The sequence below is a fragment of the Electrophorus electricus genome, chromosome 8 (genome assembly GCF_041902795.1).
Source record: "Electrophorus electricus isolate QZ-2024a chromosome 8, ASM4190279v1, whole genome shotgun sequence".
Lineage (NCBI taxonomy): Eukaryota > Metazoa > Chordata > Actinopteri > Gymnotiformes > Gymnotidae > Electrophorus > Electrophorus electricus.
Window position 1 is genome coordinate 12,736,428 of NC_137504.1, and position 17,005 is coordinate 12,753,432.

General features: G+C 38.9%; 2 protein-coding genes across 5 annotated transcripts; both read right to left on the reverse strand.

Moving 5' to 3' along the window:
- Window positions 1-815: 815 nt before the first annotated feature.
- Window positions 816-3,478, reverse strand: med31 (mediator complex subunit 31). Its single transcript, XM_027018104.3, has 4 exons — window positions 3,110-3,478; window positions 2,812-2,886; window positions 2,138-2,234; window positions 816-1,673 (listed from the first exon to the last, which is right to left on the reverse strand). Exons 1-4 carry the CDS (start codon window positions 3,129-3,131, stop codon window positions 1,457-1,459), a joined length of 411 nt encoding a protein of 136 aa, XP_026873905.1. The 5' UTR covers window positions 3,132-3,478; the 3' UTR covers window positions 816-1,456.
- Window positions 3,479-3,613: 135 nt separating this feature from the next.
- slc13a5a (solute carrier family 13 member 5a) lies at window positions 3,614-14,184 on the reverse strand. Of its 4 annotated transcripts, none has more exons than XM_027018409.3 (12): window positions 13,926-14,183; window positions 12,638-12,766; window positions 12,193-12,329; window positions 11,790-11,986; window positions 11,427-11,607; window positions 11,176-11,298; window positions 8,617-8,829; window positions 7,571-7,677; window positions 7,058-7,179; window positions 6,743-6,904; window positions 4,582-4,719; window positions 3,614-4,438 (listed from the first exon to the last, which is right to left on the reverse strand). In XM_027018409.3, exons 1-12 carry the CDS (start codon window positions 14,028-14,030, stop codon window positions 4,313-4,315), a joined length of 1,740 nt encoding a protein of 579 aa, XP_026874210.2. In that variant the 5' UTR covers window positions 14,031-14,183; the 3' UTR covers window positions 3,614-4,312. The 4 variants fall into 4 exon arrangements, 3 of the variants coding, with proteins under 3 accessions (XP_026874210.2, XP_026874221.2, XP_081575893.1); XR_014125007.1 differs by lacking the exon at window positions 3,614-4,438 and adding an exon at window positions 5,111-5,220 and having other exon boundaries at window positions 4,586-4,719; window positions 13,926-14,184; XM_027018420.3 differs by lacking the exon at window positions 6,743-6,904 and having other exon boundaries at window positions 13,926-14,182.
- Between the last annotated feature and the right edge of the window lie 2,821 nt (window positions 14,185-17,005).

The following is a 17,005-nucleotide window of genomic DNA, read 5'->3' on the forward strand; positions in this document are numbered from 1 at the left end:
CTACTTGCTGGTCTTCCTCTAAGAGCCTACAAACCTCTACTTGTCCAGAATGCAGCAGCACAACTGGTCTTCAATCTTCCAAAGTTCACGTTACTCCACTGCTGCGCTCCCTTCATTGGCTCCCTGTAGCTGCACGCATCAGATTTAAAACCTTGATGCTTGCCTACAAAGCCAAAGATGGACCAGCCCCTTCATACATGAGGTCAATGGTCAAAGCCCGAGCCGTACCTCGAGTACTTTGAACCTCAAGTACGGCTCATTTTGAAATAAAATGCTTCAGGAGTCATGGACGACAGACTATTTTCTGTCACTTGCTGTCCGGACAACAGAGCCCCTTGCAGTCTTCAAACGCAGACTGAAGACCCATCTATTTGCAGAATATTTAAAGGACAACTGACACTGCTCTTATATTGACCGACTAATTTAATACTTATTGTAAAGTATTGTTTATGTTGTTTAACAAACTCTAGCACTTATTGTTTATAGCACTTATCATTGTTTAAGATAGACCTTATGTATTTTGCACTTCTAGGTATCAGCATTCATCCCTGTATTCTAGTATTCTAGCTCATTGGTATGTTTAATTCTAACCTACTATACTGTACTTGGTTATATTCTATGAGTAAATGACAAAGCACTTTTGTAAGTCGCTCTGGATAAGAGCGTCTGCTAAATGCCCTAAATGTAAATTATTAAAAATAACCAAAAGTGTACAAGATATAATATCTTCATTGATCACTAAAATCAGCCATTTAATTTTGATTGAATTTTTTTTACATAAGTTAAATGTCTGAAGGTCCCATTTTAAGACAAAACACATTTACAAATGTCTTTATTGTACAAGACAGTAAGAAAAGCTGAGGTGGTAACACCTCAAAGTCACAGTTCTGTGTTAATATAGAATCTTAATTTGCATTTTCTCACAAATATATGAACAGCACACACACCCCTTTGCCTCTAAAGTGATGCCTTAATGCCATATAATGCAAACCTTAAAACATATCTTTAAGCTCTTTCATAACAAGGGACCATTTACTTAAATGACAAAATACAATTGGAAATAAATGGAGAAATTTGAGCAGACAAGAATCAATGTGACAATTTCTCTAGGTTTTTAAATTATATGGTCAGGTTACTGGATTGTCTGGCATTTAGGGAACTAGAATTAAAATACCAGTGTGAGAAAATGTTCTATTCAAACAATCAAAAGTAAACATGCTTTTTGTTCCTTTCACAATTTGTCTCTAAACGTTGTTATTTCCCCACAGGGCATCGTGAGTCTACCATAAGAGAGTTTTGACAGTCAATACCAAACAAACTTTTGAACCTACTTTCAGCATCACCATATACAAAAAAAAAGGTATAAGAAAGTTTACACGATTTACCCAAATGTCCTCATAAAAAAAGTGACTGGGGCATGGAGTACTGAGACCTCACTAGCCAACGTGTAGAAGCCTCATTTGGAAGTGGGGTTGCCATGGGGAGGGGCCTGTTGCTGTTGTTGCTGCTGTTGCTCAGCAAGAGCTTGCTGAAGGCGCGTGCGCTTGCGTGAGTAGTGCTGCCAATGCAGGATCTGCTGCTCATCAATGAACTTAGCACACTGAGCATTCACCAGCTCTTTCCGGAAGTGCTCATACTGCAACAGCTCCAACATGTGCAAGCAATGTGGATATCTGGGAGGGGGGGGGGAGAAAACGTTTCTCTTGGGTTTTGCAACATCCACAGCAACAGTAATTTGGATGCTGCAGTACATCTATAGCAATGTCTGTAAAAACTGGAAATCTCAAACTGGAAATAGAATGTAACAATTAAAAAAAAGTAAAAGTAAAAATGGAATGGAACTGAATGTGATGAGATTATGCCCAAGTGTCAGGAAATGTAGAAAACAACATCTGTTGACTGTATGGCATGATATAGCATTTTCTTTCTTTCAGCTATAATACAAGTTGCTCTTGAAATTCTTGTGTGCAACTTGACCCAATGACACTGTAAAGACAATTTAAAACTTGCATATGTTGATGACATGTTCTATGGAAAACATGATCGAAGTTTAAAGGTTTTATTTTAAAAGGCCTAGTGAAAATCAAAATGAATCATATAACTAAAACAACAATGAACTGAAATACACAGTACTTACTTTAGGAATTTGGCATATTCTGGTTCTTTCCAATAAAGCAAATACTTCAGGTAATTCACAAAAGGTTTTTCTCTCAGGTACCCTCTTTGAGCTAAAACTACAAAGGGAAATAACTGTTTTTAAAAAATGCCTCTTGCAAGAAACCTACGTATTTGCATAGCGAAATTAAAGATTCAGACTGATATCACTTAGTACATTTTTACTTCGTCAGTTGCTTATCTACGCAATCAAATATTAACCAATAACATTAACGCCTAAATCGACATCTTAATATTTTACAATAACTAAGCCTAGCTACAGTGTTATATATGGCACCAGTAGGAATATTCCCCTCTTAAATTTAAGAACTTCTATTATAAACGATTCCAATACACACTTCTAGAAAATGTATTAGCGAACAGATAATTCGAGTTTTGCATTATTTTAACCACATCCATTTAAGATAGCTAACTTAGCTAGCCATGCCTACTTTTTGTCTACATGTGAACAGCCAGAGAAAACTCGCTGGAAATACCGAAAACGGAGTGGTCTGGGTGCTCATTATGCACAACAAAAACTGATTTGTTAGGTTTTAGCTTATTATAACCTGCGGCATCAGTATGAACGTAAGCGAACGCTAACTACTGACTAACATTACTGCAGTAGCTAGCTAACTATCAAGAATTTCTACTTACAGTTAAGGTAGTTTGGGTTGGCCAAGCACTGAACAAACTCCAACTCCGACTGGAACCGGTTCCTCGCTTGCTCCTCTGTACGAGTAAAACTGACTTTAGTGAATGTCGATTTTTTAAACTTTATTAGCTAGTTAGCCAATACAGCTAGCTAGCTTTATGTGTTTCAGACTATCACATGGGTCATAGTTCAACGTGCAGTTAATAAGAACCAGTGAGCTCGGTTAAGGTAGCTGTTAGTTAACTAGCTAGCTAAGCTAGTTAGCTACTCACGGAAAAGCTTTTGTTTGTTGTTACAAACCTGTTTCCATGACGCCAGCCATTACGCAAGACCGAATGCAGGCAAGCTAGATTTAACAAACCATATAAACGTGCAAAAATAATAGTGAATATATGTTGAATGTATTATAGTAGCATTTTCTTCTTTGAAACCTGAAGGCTTCCCGTTGTTTAGGCCATATTTGTCATCAAACTGTTCTCAGTGACGTGCATAATAACGAAGTGCTTTTTTACGACAGTTTATCTGTGTATGCAGTACCACAAAGTGACTAAATGTCCTGCGTCTACTTCTCTGCAATCTACAAGTTAAAATTTGAGATTTGATTATAGCACAACAGCCTAAAGCTGTTTTTTCTCCCTTGCAGTGCCACCTCTGATATACCAGCTTTTAAATATGGTATAAATTACACAAATATGCACATACTTGAGCAAAATGAGGTATACTGTGCCATCCAATTGATTGTTTGTTTGTGTGTGTGTGTGTGTGTGTGTTAGTTTGTAAGTGGGTTGGGGGGCTTATAACATATAAAACCCATGATCATTTTTATTAAACAAAATGTACATTAGATGATGTTCTGATAATGTAGTTAATGTATTGTTACATGCATGGGCCCTAGAGGTCTTCATAGATCCTTGCACAAGAATGCAGTGACACACACACAATAAAAATTAAAAAAAAACAAAATCAGATTACTCTAAAATTGATATGGAAAACACACACACCTGACACATACTTCATTTGTATTAGATGAAAAAAGTAAAAAAATATATATATATTTAAAAAATTATATATGTACTCAAAATTGCAGTGAAATACAAAATGTTTCTGGGTAAATTGTTACCTTGTGTACTTCACAGCAATTTTGAAATCCTTGTGTACAGACAAATAGAAAAAACCTTTTAAATCTTATACAAATATGATTCTAGCCTTTATAGGCTCCCATGAATATAACAATATCCTTCACACAAATGAAACCTAAAATTACTACTGTCACTACCATATCATATGGTAGCTACTGCACCCTACTTTGCATGTTGCAGTGATACTGATAAACTGCACGTAACACACTGTCACAGTGTACAGCTGCTTAGGTAATGCTGGCACCTCTAGACAAAACCCACCATTGGAATGATGTAAGTGTTAGGCTCAGCTTCTTAGCTTAAAGCGAGAAGACTGGTGTTGATGTATGTGATTGGTTCTGCTGGCAGGCTGGAGTCCATTTACTCAGACTCCAGTGGAGTTAGCCCAACTGGGGAAGGAGTCTAAGCTGAACATAACTCTTCCCCAGCTGTTGATTGCCAAGGTGATGCACAAGATACTGATGATATTCATGACAAAGCCAGTCTTGGCCTGAGAATGAAAAGGTAATCAGAGATTACATTTCTAAATGTGAGCTGCTTTAGTAAGACTCCCCTGAAGGCTTATAATGTATTTATTATCATAAGATATGGTAATGGTATGGGAAAATTCCTCATTAAATTAAGTACACTCACCATGTCTGACACTTTCACATAGCCGTAAGAGAAAATTATGGCATTTGGAGGGGTTGCCACAGGAAGCATGAAGGCAAAGGAAGCACTTAGGGTACAGGGAATCATCACATAGAGCGGGTTCACACCTATGGACTGAGACTAACAAATGATACCAATTTGTGAAAGAGCTGATAGTAACAGATAATTTAATGGTCACTCATAGCATTGCCAAGTTTTAATAGAGTATACTATTAATTTTATGTGCAGTCAATATCTAATTATTATCATTTTAACTCAGATGCTACTGTAATAGTAAACAGGTTACAGTGCTGAAATGTACCACTAACTAAACAATGAATACACAGAAAAGGACTTCATCTTGGAATGCTACTAAAAATGGAATTTCAGTTGCTTTTTAACTGAAAATTAACCATGTCATGTGGAATTGCCATGACAAATCAACATCCCTATTTTAACTCACATTTATGGCAGATGCTCTTTTCCAGATCAACAAACCCATATACATAGAGGTATTAGTACCATACTCTACCTGCTCTACCAGGTGAGCTACAGGAGCATCTTCATTCCTTTGGTGTATCAATCAGTCTATTAGCTAATAGGTAGCTGACCATTTGTTATCATCACAGAAGGCCTGAGTCTCTTAGCATAGAAAAAGTGTATGGTTAATTAAACAGAATTAATATATTGTTGTTTTTTTTTAAAGAGCACAAAGCAGGAGAGTTTAAAGGTATTCCTGACTGAACCACTGAAATCCAGCAGGTCAGTACCTATTGGCAGACATGCATCACAGGTTGGCATAGTGAAACACAAGCACCCAGGCAAAACCGGGCAGGGTTAAGCATAAGAGATGAGGGCTTGCTGAACGAGAGAGCTGGCTCACTTTCCACAGCTATCTGAAGCACAGCAGGAGGATTATACACCCTAGTGCCAGATTTGAGTCCGTTTGCTGGCAAGGGGATAGACGTTCCATTAGCCTCAATCACCTTCTCTCTTGCTCTCTCTTTCTCTCACTGCCAATGGCATTTTCATAGCTCTGCCTCCATACAAATCTACCCATTCAGAATCTGTCTTCTCCATGGGCCTGCACCCATTAGGCAAGTGCTGTGTGTGCCGAGAGCTTCACAATAGCACAGAGATAAGGGCAAGAACAACTTAAGAGGGTTCTTTCATGAGTCACCAGCATAGCTCTGAAGTACTTTAAGGATATATAGCTATTTTGTATATGTCTGTCTGCTTGTCTGAGTGTGTGTGTGTGTGTGTGTGTGTGTGTGTGTGTGTGTGTGTGTGTGTGTGTGTGTGTGTGTGTGTGTGTGTGTGTGTGTGTGTGTGTGTGTGTGTGTGTGTGTGTGTGTGTGTGTGTGTGTGTGTGTGTGTGTGTGCGAGTTCAAAGTATCTATATCAGACAAACTGATACAAATTGTATTCTTTTCCAGTATGGAAGTAGAGCAAATTCATGCAAACACTTGTTTTGTAGTTTCAAATTTTTGAGTGCACTGTCCAGTTATTTCAGATGTTACTGTTTAGTGCAGTATAAGTGTCACAATATTTTGTTATTCTTCTCTGCATTTAAATTATTTCAACTAGGAAATGTAAAGTTTGTTTTTGTTATGTTCAAATCACTTTGTAGCAAGATTATTACAAACAACATTTTGACCACATCACACAAAATTACTGTCAGGGAAGAGTCTAGCATGCATGCTTCTGGCCACCAGAGGTCCTCATCCTTGGAATACTAGCGGTCTCCATGGTTATTCATCACACTCACTTGCGCCCTATCGGTCTCATTAACACACCACATAATGCTTCCAGTAACTCCCAGAACTTGTGAAGTATTGCCAGCATTGGTCTGCATACCAAGCCATTTGTTGTTACTGATTATCTGGATTTGGAGTTTTTGCCTGCCTTCTGTTTTTGTGGATTTTTGCCTTGCTGCTTTTTGTACTGTTCATATCTGACTCTTGGTTTTTTGACCCTTGCCTGTATGGTTTCTGTATGGTTTTGCCGCTGGCTCTGCCATATCGTCTTCAGTAATGTTTCTCCAGCACATGGATCCTAATTTTGTGTCTAAGCCTGCACATGCCATAGATATACATAAAATGTATTGCTTTAACTGCAAAAGATGGCTGAATGCATGGATGAGTAAAAGGAAATGATTCTGTACCATTGATGCAAGTATAGGCAGAAACAGGGTGGCTGTCGCCACATTGCTGGTGCACTCCGTAAAGGTGGCTACCATTAGGCACACGATAATGGCAATAGCCCATGGAGGGATTCTTTCCAGAGGAGACATCTGATAGCCAAGCCATGCAGATAAACCTGAGTCCTTTAGGTGTTGAGACATGCGAACAAAGAGTTCTAATGTTAAGGAGATGTGGGATTTATTGAGTTCCATAAAAATGCAATAAGACATTAATTTAGGATATCCCTCCCTTCAAACTCTCATTCACAAAATGAAAGTTCTGTGTATGTTTGTTACCTCACTGCCCTTAGCCAGAGCGAAGCCTCCCCCGAGCAGCAGTACAATGCTCCATGGCATCTTCTTTTGAACCACCTGCCACGTCAGCAAAGATGATCTGGGTTCAGTTTCTGACTGTGGAACTGGAACAAAATGTATTCAGTCTTCAAGTGAACATTTTGCTCAGTGCTCAAGGCACAGTGCGGCGGTTCTCAATGAACTCCTCAAGGACTATATCTGATTTTCTGGCCTGACTTCCCAACATGCCTGATCCAAGTGGCCATGGACTGCCCAGGGATGGAGTTTCTGCATGTTTCATTTCCTGTTCTTGCTGCGGATTACCTAGCTCAAATGTGTCAGAAGATGCAACATAATAGAAATTTGCAGTGCGCTGAGGCAACACCAAGGACTAGAACTAGCTTCTGACACAGAGCATCCTCAACCTTTGCATAAACCATGTCGGTAAAACAGACTGAGTCACAATGGACTTCACGGAGCTGATGCAAACAGGCCTGCAGGTCACCTCTGACTCACCTACATCGGAGCTCTGTGACCTCCATGAGCACAGGCAGGGGGGTTTAGATGGAAGAACAAAGAGCAAAGCTGCTACAAACACTGCCACAGTAGCATCTGTCACATACCTGTCCAGATTAGAATCAAAGGTCAGGGTTTAGGGTGAGGATAGAGGTCAAATGTGACAATAAATACAACATTTTCTTAGTTATGGACTATTTTGTTTACTGTGTCCACATCTTAATGCATTTTTTAAAATGTATGTGCATTAATTTTAGCTACCTCACTAAATATGGATAGCTAAATTAATAAAAATGTATCTACTGAGAAAAACACCTCAGTCAAAATAAACTGCATTTTATTATATTGTGGAATAATATTTTAATTATTGGACTTAAGGATGGCATGTATGACCGCATGAGCTGGTTTGTTCATCCCTGCAGCGCTATGTACACAGCCAGTTGGCTGATGATAGGTTTTGTGAATGGAGTCTCTAAGAGGAAACTATGACATTTGGCCTAGATAAAGTATCTATGCCACACTTGCAGATACGTAAAGGGCACTGAGCTAAAGATCGATGTGTTTGCGATTCTGTTTTTCCCTCATTCATTTCACCAACTCATTTCCCTAAAGGACATATTATTTTTCATCTCAGGCGACCCTGTTCTTTTTCCTTGTTTGAGTTTTTTGCAGGTTGCTAAGCTTCTTAATTATTAATTTTCTTATTGTTCAGATCTTGTTACATGATATAGCATATCAAACGATAGCTGATATTTCAGTGACCATTGCTTCATTGTTGACATTAACTATCGGTGGCAAACATCCTATAAATCATTCACCTATGAACCATACATGATAACTCTTACTTTGTATTCTGGTCAATAAAAGAGAAGATAAGAATGAGTTACAAAATAGCAATTACACAATGCAGTGTTCTATTGGATTTCCTGCTGTCACACCAGTTATGAATCTTGGTCCAAGGAAATCCATGCTCTGTGCATTTAGATTTTTCTTCTGGTAATAAACCAAATGTTGTTGTGTGAGGAATGTTCAATGTGGGTTCATACTCTTTCTCAGCATTGAAGAAGTGTGTTGCCCAGCCATCCACAAACCCTGGGTCTCGTGTGAACCACAGCACCACCAGCAATATGAAGAGCATTAGCACATTCATCTCCCCATAGGACATAGGGCCGAGGCGCCGATGCTCCTCACGGATCACATTATAAGCAGCAATCTCTTTCTCTGTCTTTACTGTGCCACAACCCCATGTTTTTCTGAAGCTGGAGAGAAATAGAATGAGAGGAAATGAGGCAGAGGGAGAGAGAAAAAAACAGAGAGCACCAGAGAGAATCAAGAGGTAGAGGGCTTTTGAGCTGTCCCTCAGAACAATATCAAGTACAGGTAAAGTCCAAGTTGCAATCAATTTAAACTTGCAATATGAAATTTTATTTGTGAGTTTTATTACAGTGAGAAGTAGGCACGTGATAAGATGTTTTAAGGGAATTGTATTTTCAATATATGGGGGTAAGCAAGAAAGCCTAGGTACATGCTACAAAAAATGCATAAACCCTAGTCAAGACAAGGCAAGTTTATTTGTATAGCACTTTTCATACACAGCAGCAAGTCAAAGTGCGTACACTAACCAAATTTTCACGGTAGGCTGGTCATCCAGCAGGAGGGACACTCATTCACTTACACACACACACACTCTGCTCCTGCCCCAGTCCCAATCTCCTGCGTATTAGATAGCACATACCTGTTCCTCATTTCTCCCTATTTTGTTTTCCCCTATATAAGCCCACAGGTGTTTCCTGTAGGCTCTGCACATTGCCTGCCAGTCATGACCAAGCTGCCTTCGGTACTGGATCCTGCACGAGCCTTCTTACTACCTTGTTCTTCCTGTTGTTTATTTTTATCTGATGCCTTGCAGCCAGCCTATTTTGTATTTGTCGGTCGAGTCATGCAGTAAAAATTGTTGTTGCTTTTTACAAAGTAACAACGATTTTTACTGCATGATATTTAAATGAATGTTAATGTGTTTATTTAATTATGTTGTTCATAATTAAATAAATGTGTTTAATGCAATAACAATAATTAGTTGGACATGTTTAATGTGTCAGACATTTACTGATTGACTCCTGAAATTGTGCTGCATGATACCATAGAAACATATAGCCTAAGCAGTGGAATCTTTGGAAGCAGCACTTTCACAGCTGTTTGTGCTTTTAGCGAACAAAAGTAGAAATGAGCAGATATTGTGTATAACTTATTTATTAAATGTAAAACAGCTTTTAAAAAATATGTGAAGGCTTCTCTGCATAGTTGGCCATGGGTGTGTGGCAACCACAACATCCACTGAAACTCTCCGCTATAGCTGCCAACTGAAAATTGTTCTGCAGAGGCGTAAACCCCCTCAGAGAAATCATCACTAATAGTGACTATGGATACCAGCTACGGAATGGCGCATCCATTAACCACCTCATCTACATGGATGACATCAAGCAGTATGCCAGTAGTGAATGAGAGATTGACTCAGTTATCCATCTCACCAGGATATACAGCAACGACATGAATAAGTGTAGTAGTATGGTTACAAGGAGAGGGAAGGTAGCTAGAACTGAGGGGATCATACTTCCAGAACAGATTTGAAGGTAGCTACAAGTAACTTGGAATCCCACAGACAAATAGGAATCATGAAGAGGCCACAAAAAAGCAGCTACAGCCAAATACATACAAAGTTGAATGGGAAGAACAAGATCCAGGATATCAAAACCTGTGTTCTACCAATCATCAGCACTAATAAGATGGCCAAAAGAGGAGATTGAAGCCACTGACATCAAGACAAGAAGTACAGTGCACAGAGGGTTTTCTCCCAAATCTAGCATTCCATGGAATGCCATAACCAAGTGGCAGGCATTAGTATACAGATACATCTTTGCCGAGTACAGGTTGGAAGTTCCAAGGTCAAAGCGGGATACAACCCTGAAGGTTGTGGAGAATGGCCAAGCTAAGATCCTGGGAGACTTCCAGATACAGACAGACAGACAAAATGATTATGGCTACCCAACCAGACATAGTAGTGACAGACATACAGCAGAAAAAGGCCACAGTGACTGATGAAGCATGTGATAGCAACATCAGGAACACGAAAATCTTGAGAAATACCAATGGCTGAAAGGAGATCTTGAAAAGTTGTGGATTGTGAAGGCAACAATGGGTCCCATTGTAATCGGAGCACTAGGGGCTGTGACCCAGATCTCAGGAACAACATCTGAGATCTCTGTCCAGAAGAGTGCAGTCCTGGGAACAGGTATGATACTATACAGCTCCTCTACCCAAACTTGAAGGAAAAAGACCACCAGGAGGGCAAGTGGGGAATTTTGCTGGTATGTGTGGACATAGCTTCATGGTTCTCAACAAATAATTTAAATAATTAAATATCTATTTTCCACACATCTCTACACCTTTGTTTAAACCAATTCTACACACAATTCACATTTTACATTTTTTTAGTTAATTTTTTTGAAGTTTATAGTGACTGTTAAGTATAAGTTACTACAGCCTGTAGCCACCACAAGAGGCAGCAGCCCCCTTCCTGATAATAATGAGCAGGCATTGACACTTACTTGATTCCCAGGAAAATCAACTGCAACCAGATCCAAGCTGCTATGAGCATGATGATCATGTTGGGGAAGGCAAACCCAAACCAAGAAGCAAAATTTATGACGTCTGGGTTCTCCGGGAAGAGCCTGTGGAAAAAGTTCAAACCTTCATACAAATATCAAATCTAGCCATGACATTTGCATTTGCATTCACATTCATTTGGGATTTCTGTTGCTGTGTTTGTAAATGGAACAAAGACGCCTGGGGAACCTACTGACTCATTTGGCCTGTGAGTACGAGGTTGGGCCCTGTACCAGTGAGGGTGGCTGTGCCGCCAATACTAGCAGCGTAGCACACGCACAGTGTCATACCCTTACACATCCTTAGCCTCTCCTCGTCTTCCCGATGCTTTTCTGTAGAGTCCATCTCCAGGGGGAAGCTGAGGCCATTACCTACTATTGTGCACAGACACAGCATGACCATACATTACCAAATGTTCATATGCAAACAAGGAACCAACAAGATACAAACAGAAAGAGTGATGCATGGAATGATGTGCTTGCTGCTGGAATCATAATTGAATTGAATATTATTGTAGATTGTTGCAGATTATGAAGGCCAGCCTTGCTCCCCTCACCCGTGCTGTTGGCCTCCTTCTCAGGCCCTTTCTCCTCACAGTTTATATGGGTAACAGTTTGGACCTCCTCCTCTCGCGCTGTGTTGCTGAGCTGCACCAGCACTGCTTGCACAATGGGCACCATCATGGCTGTGGTGGCGGTGTTACTGATCCACATGGACAGGAAGGCCGTCACACCCATGAAACCTAGCATCAGCCTGTGTAGAATTTGCAAGGACAATAAACTTCATAATTATCTTATAAGTCAACTATAAACACTATCAGGCAAGCAATTATAATCACATGGATGGCAAGTGAATGCAAACAAAGTGTTGGTTAAGCATGCTGACTTTCAGATGTGCTGCTGAAAGCACTCTTGTTTGTTGTAGGTGCACGGGCCATACTGTCAGAGCTGGGCACTCACAGAGCTGGGCGGACACCAACGATGAGCAGCACCCGCAGAGCAATGCGCTTGTGGAGGTTCCAGTGCTCCACAGCCACAGCTACCATAAGACCACCCAAAAACAACATATTTGTGTCCTTCAGATACTGCATACACACCTAGCACATGTGTGCACACACACACCAACACACACACACACACACACACACACACACACACACACACACACACAACACACACACACACACACACACACATACACACCAACACACACACACACAATATTATAATTGAAATTATAACATTTATACACATGATTAATGATAGACATAATATACATTTACTGATGTGTATAACAAAGCTTTTGCAGGGTTTCATATCATTTGTTTATAAAGTTCTATTGGATAGGTGCTCAGTCTAAGATAAAATGCAAAGTGCTAATATGTTTTAATGAAGCAGAACTTACATCTTTGGATGTCATGACCCTAAACAGAGGGAAAAGCACAGCAGGCAAGAGAGCAGTGACAGCCAAAGGTAGCGCCTCGGTACACCAGTACACTGCCATGAGCCCGATGACATATGCACAGCTGGCTTCCTGCACACAATCCAGAGACCACAGAGATGAGCAGATAGATACACAAATCACAACAGCTCTCTCTTCAATGACAGTATTGATAAACAAACATTAACTTGATATGTTTTGGTATCGTCCCTTTGTAGCCTTGTTATAGTTACAAGTTCAGGGCTGATTTACAAATCCTGATGCTGGTTGTAAAGTGGATTTGTCAATTCTGAGATATAACAGTCTAATGGTAATCCTGCTGCTGATGTAGCTATATACTAATACAAACACTTTGAAGACCTATTTGAATAACTCCCCCTTAACATTTCCCAGTATTTACATCAAAACTCAACCATTTTTTTTCATTGATTGTTTTTCATAGCAGCTTCTCTTTCTCAGCATCACAGCTGCCACTCTGCCACTTACTGCTTTTAGATTAAAAACAAGGATCTGTCTCCAACACATCCCTCCTTTCATAAAAATAATAAAAATATAAAAAAGAATGTTAATTAGTACATGTTTTAAAAATATCTCCATTATCATGTTTATTATAAAAACAAACATGCAAACATAAAAATACATGGGGAAAAAAAGCTAATGTGGTAAAGATAAATATAAATATAGTAATGGATGAGGAGGTAGAAAGATTCCACCAGTTATTCAGCCACTTAATGGAAAAAAAAAACAAAAAACTTAAACCAAACTTTTTAAATTAAGTAACTGCTTATTTTTAAATCTGAAAAATAAAGTATTGACATAGAGTCCACTTCTTTAACAGATGTTTGTTCTTGTGTGTGTGTGTGTGTGTGTGTGTGAAAGAGAGAGAGAGAGAGAGAGAGAGAGAGAGAGAGAGAAGAGATAGATAGATAGATAGATAGATAGATAGATAGATAGATAGATAGATAGATAGATAGATAGATAGATAGATAGATAGATAGATAGATAGATCTATGTCCACATGTAAAAACAAATATAACTTAATTGACTTATAATCGAGTCTAATTATAATGTTAATCATATTCCCTTCAAATGTATAATGTATAAAACTACCGAACAGTTTTGTTGCAGTCAGTGATCGGTGATGACTAGTATCAGCCCACAGTACTGTAGCCTACAATGTGCGGTTAACGGTGTATGCTCTTTCTGTGACTCTACATCTATGTGGAAATAACTGAGTAAATGTGTTCCATACCGTTGTTCCAATAACCAGAGGTAAGGGAAGTAGAAGAAACGGAGTGAAGAAGAGAACGAGTCCATTTTTCAATTCCCAAATCGACTTCAAAAAAGGCACAACCATTTTTTTTTTTTTTGAAAATATGAATCACACTACTAGAAAAAATGCGCTGAAACTCGCTGAAATGATGCGCAGATGTGGAATAAGGCCGTCCAATGAGGGCTGTCGTCACCTTGCACGCAGTCACCGTTTCTCAGACCCTCTCACCTTCAGTCCTTCTTAATCAGTCATTCACGCCCCCACGCCCCCCCCCCCTCCCCCCCCGGACACACACACAAATAGACAAATGTACGCAGAATCACCTTGAGCACAAGAGTAACTAGTCACGCTTCAGAAAGTATTTGTTAACCTCTGAACTCTATAATGCGATGTTTTTACATACCTGAGAGTTTAAAGGGCACATCAACAATGTCGTGTAGGGAAATGGCAAGATACTGACGGCTAGCGCCTATTCTGTTATATACATACGAACAGTAGCGTTATATAATTCGAATTCAACCTGCAAGTACAAATTATCACACTGATGAAAACTGGTTCTTTAAATAGAAGATTTACACTGAGAGCGAACTGTTGTGCTTCGTTCTGTTTTGACACAGGTACCTGCTAAACTGCGAAGTAGCACCAGTCGAATTTAGGAGTTAAAATCACTTAACTAATCGCTGTACAGTGGGGTTTAAAATGTATTTCTAATTTACAACTACTTATAAACTATTATTATTTATAAGTAAATTAATACACTCTCAGCCTGACACCAGGAAGAACTACCCACATACTAGCCAATAAATTCTTAAAACTAAGTGCCAGTACATCCAAAATGTCAAAACTTTTCACAACTTGTTTAGACTGGGCAAAGTGTCCGTGTATGCAGCAAATAGCGAGAGAAAAAAACCTAAATCTTTAACAAAGTGTCACCTTATATTATTATATTGATTATAACCATTTTGATAATGAAAACTCAAAAGCCAATTTTGTGTTCCTAAATGTTTGTGGTCACTAAGAATAGGTATTATGACGGCTGTTCCCAATTGAAGTTATGTGGCGCAGTTATGTACCAGAATAAACTGGTATGTTCTCTCAGCTGTTGGTCAATTCAAAATGACATTTCCATATTACATTTCCATGTGTTCCTGGACAGTTTTGACAGTTTTTTGTTTTTTTTTGTAATCAGATAATTCCTAGAATGATTACTTCGGTTTTAATTACTACTAGAAGCCAGTTTTAGATCTTTTTCATCACTGTACGGTAATGGGATAGGCAATAATAGGCAATAGTTACAGACATAATGGAAATAGCATTCAAGTTTATATCAGCCATCTATTTAACTTCATTAAATGCAAAATAAATCTAATTATTTGTAAACTACTTCAAACCAAATGAGATCATTTGCTTCTGTGTTTGTAATAACTATCTGTTAGTTACAAGTGCATTGATATTTGGTAGCTTATCTTACAGCTGATAGCAGACCAAGCTGACATTGCAGGAGAGTTCCCAATTGGATATTATGTTTGGTCAATTAGCATGAATAGAGGTCTGTAGCTGGATAAATATTTTATCCACACACACACACACACACACACACACACACACACACACACACACACACACACACACACACACACACACAGAAATTGAAGTCATGAAGATGAGAAGGCAGAAGATGAGAGAGAGAGAGAGAGAGAGAGAGAGAGAGAGAGAGAGATGGGAAGGAAAAGGGAAGGTCCTGTCTATGTGAAGTATAAGAGGAGGAGTGACAGGGGGGTAAACAGAGAGGATCCAGTGTTGGTCTTGCTGAAACAACAGAGTGCTAGTGGGGAGTCAGAGAGGCTGGCCTGCTGAGACACTGACAATGGGGCTCTGTCAGTGAACGCGGATGAGGTTTCCTTAAGTCATCAGAAATTTGTGGGAATTCCTGGAGAACCCAGGTTTTGGTGCAGGTTTCACTTCAACCAGGTGTCTTCAAAAAAGATAGAAAGAGAAATTGTTTATTGATTTCTGAATTATGTAGTAAAAACCTATTTTTATTGTGTTTATGTTTAAAGTATGTAAACTGTTTTTTGTTTACAGGAAATAATGCTTTATTCCCACAGATTCTCAAAGGTTACACCTTTAAAATGTCCTTCAAAGTTATACTTCAGGAGGAGACATGAAGGGTTTTGGTTCCTTTGACTACAATCAATGCAAATGACATGTTTTGAATTTTTTAAATTGTGGCTTTTCATACAATTGGTTTTAACTATATGAATAGTTTTAAATACATAAAGCAATTTTCTACTCACCAATTTTGCAACAATTCAGTTTTGCATCAGCCTCTGTGTGTTAAAATCCAGCAATCTGTTTAGTCTGTTTAAATCACGAAATGTAGTAAATATTCTTGTGCATTTTTTTTTTCTCAGAGACCAAAAGCTCCTTTGGTGCCTAAGTGTGTAGTATGTGAAAAAAATAATTTACTGACGTGATACTGCCACCATGTGTATAGATTTATAGCATACACACAACAGCTTTCTGGTAAAGTAAGCTTTCAGTTGTAAGGTCTCTGACTTACCTAGGATAGACACATGAATTAAAGGGTGAAATGTTCAGATAAGATATTCTTCATTCCTTGTGAGGATTTGTGGGTGTAGGTATGATGTTACCCATGATTGTATAGTGAATGACTGCATTGGCACAGTGTATGTGCAATATTCTTTACTGAAAAAATGGTGTTAGACCTTTAGGGGTGGGTGAGTGGTGGGTAGGAGGCATTTAGACTTCAAAAGACAATACCACAAAAGACAGGTGACTGTCTCTGCAGCTCAAATTTACTTTAAATCCCTGGGTAGCTATGCCACATGCCACCTCTGATTGGTGATCCAATATTAATGAAAGAAATCATTACTATGTTAAAGATCAGTTAAAGTGCAGAATGCAAACTTTAATTTAAGCATATGTACATCTATGCTGTGAGAACCATATCTGAACCATAGCTATTTTTATACATAGTCAGTTACCATAAGTAATAAGGCTGCTTAGAAGTGTCAATTGAAAGGGAAGCAGGCTAT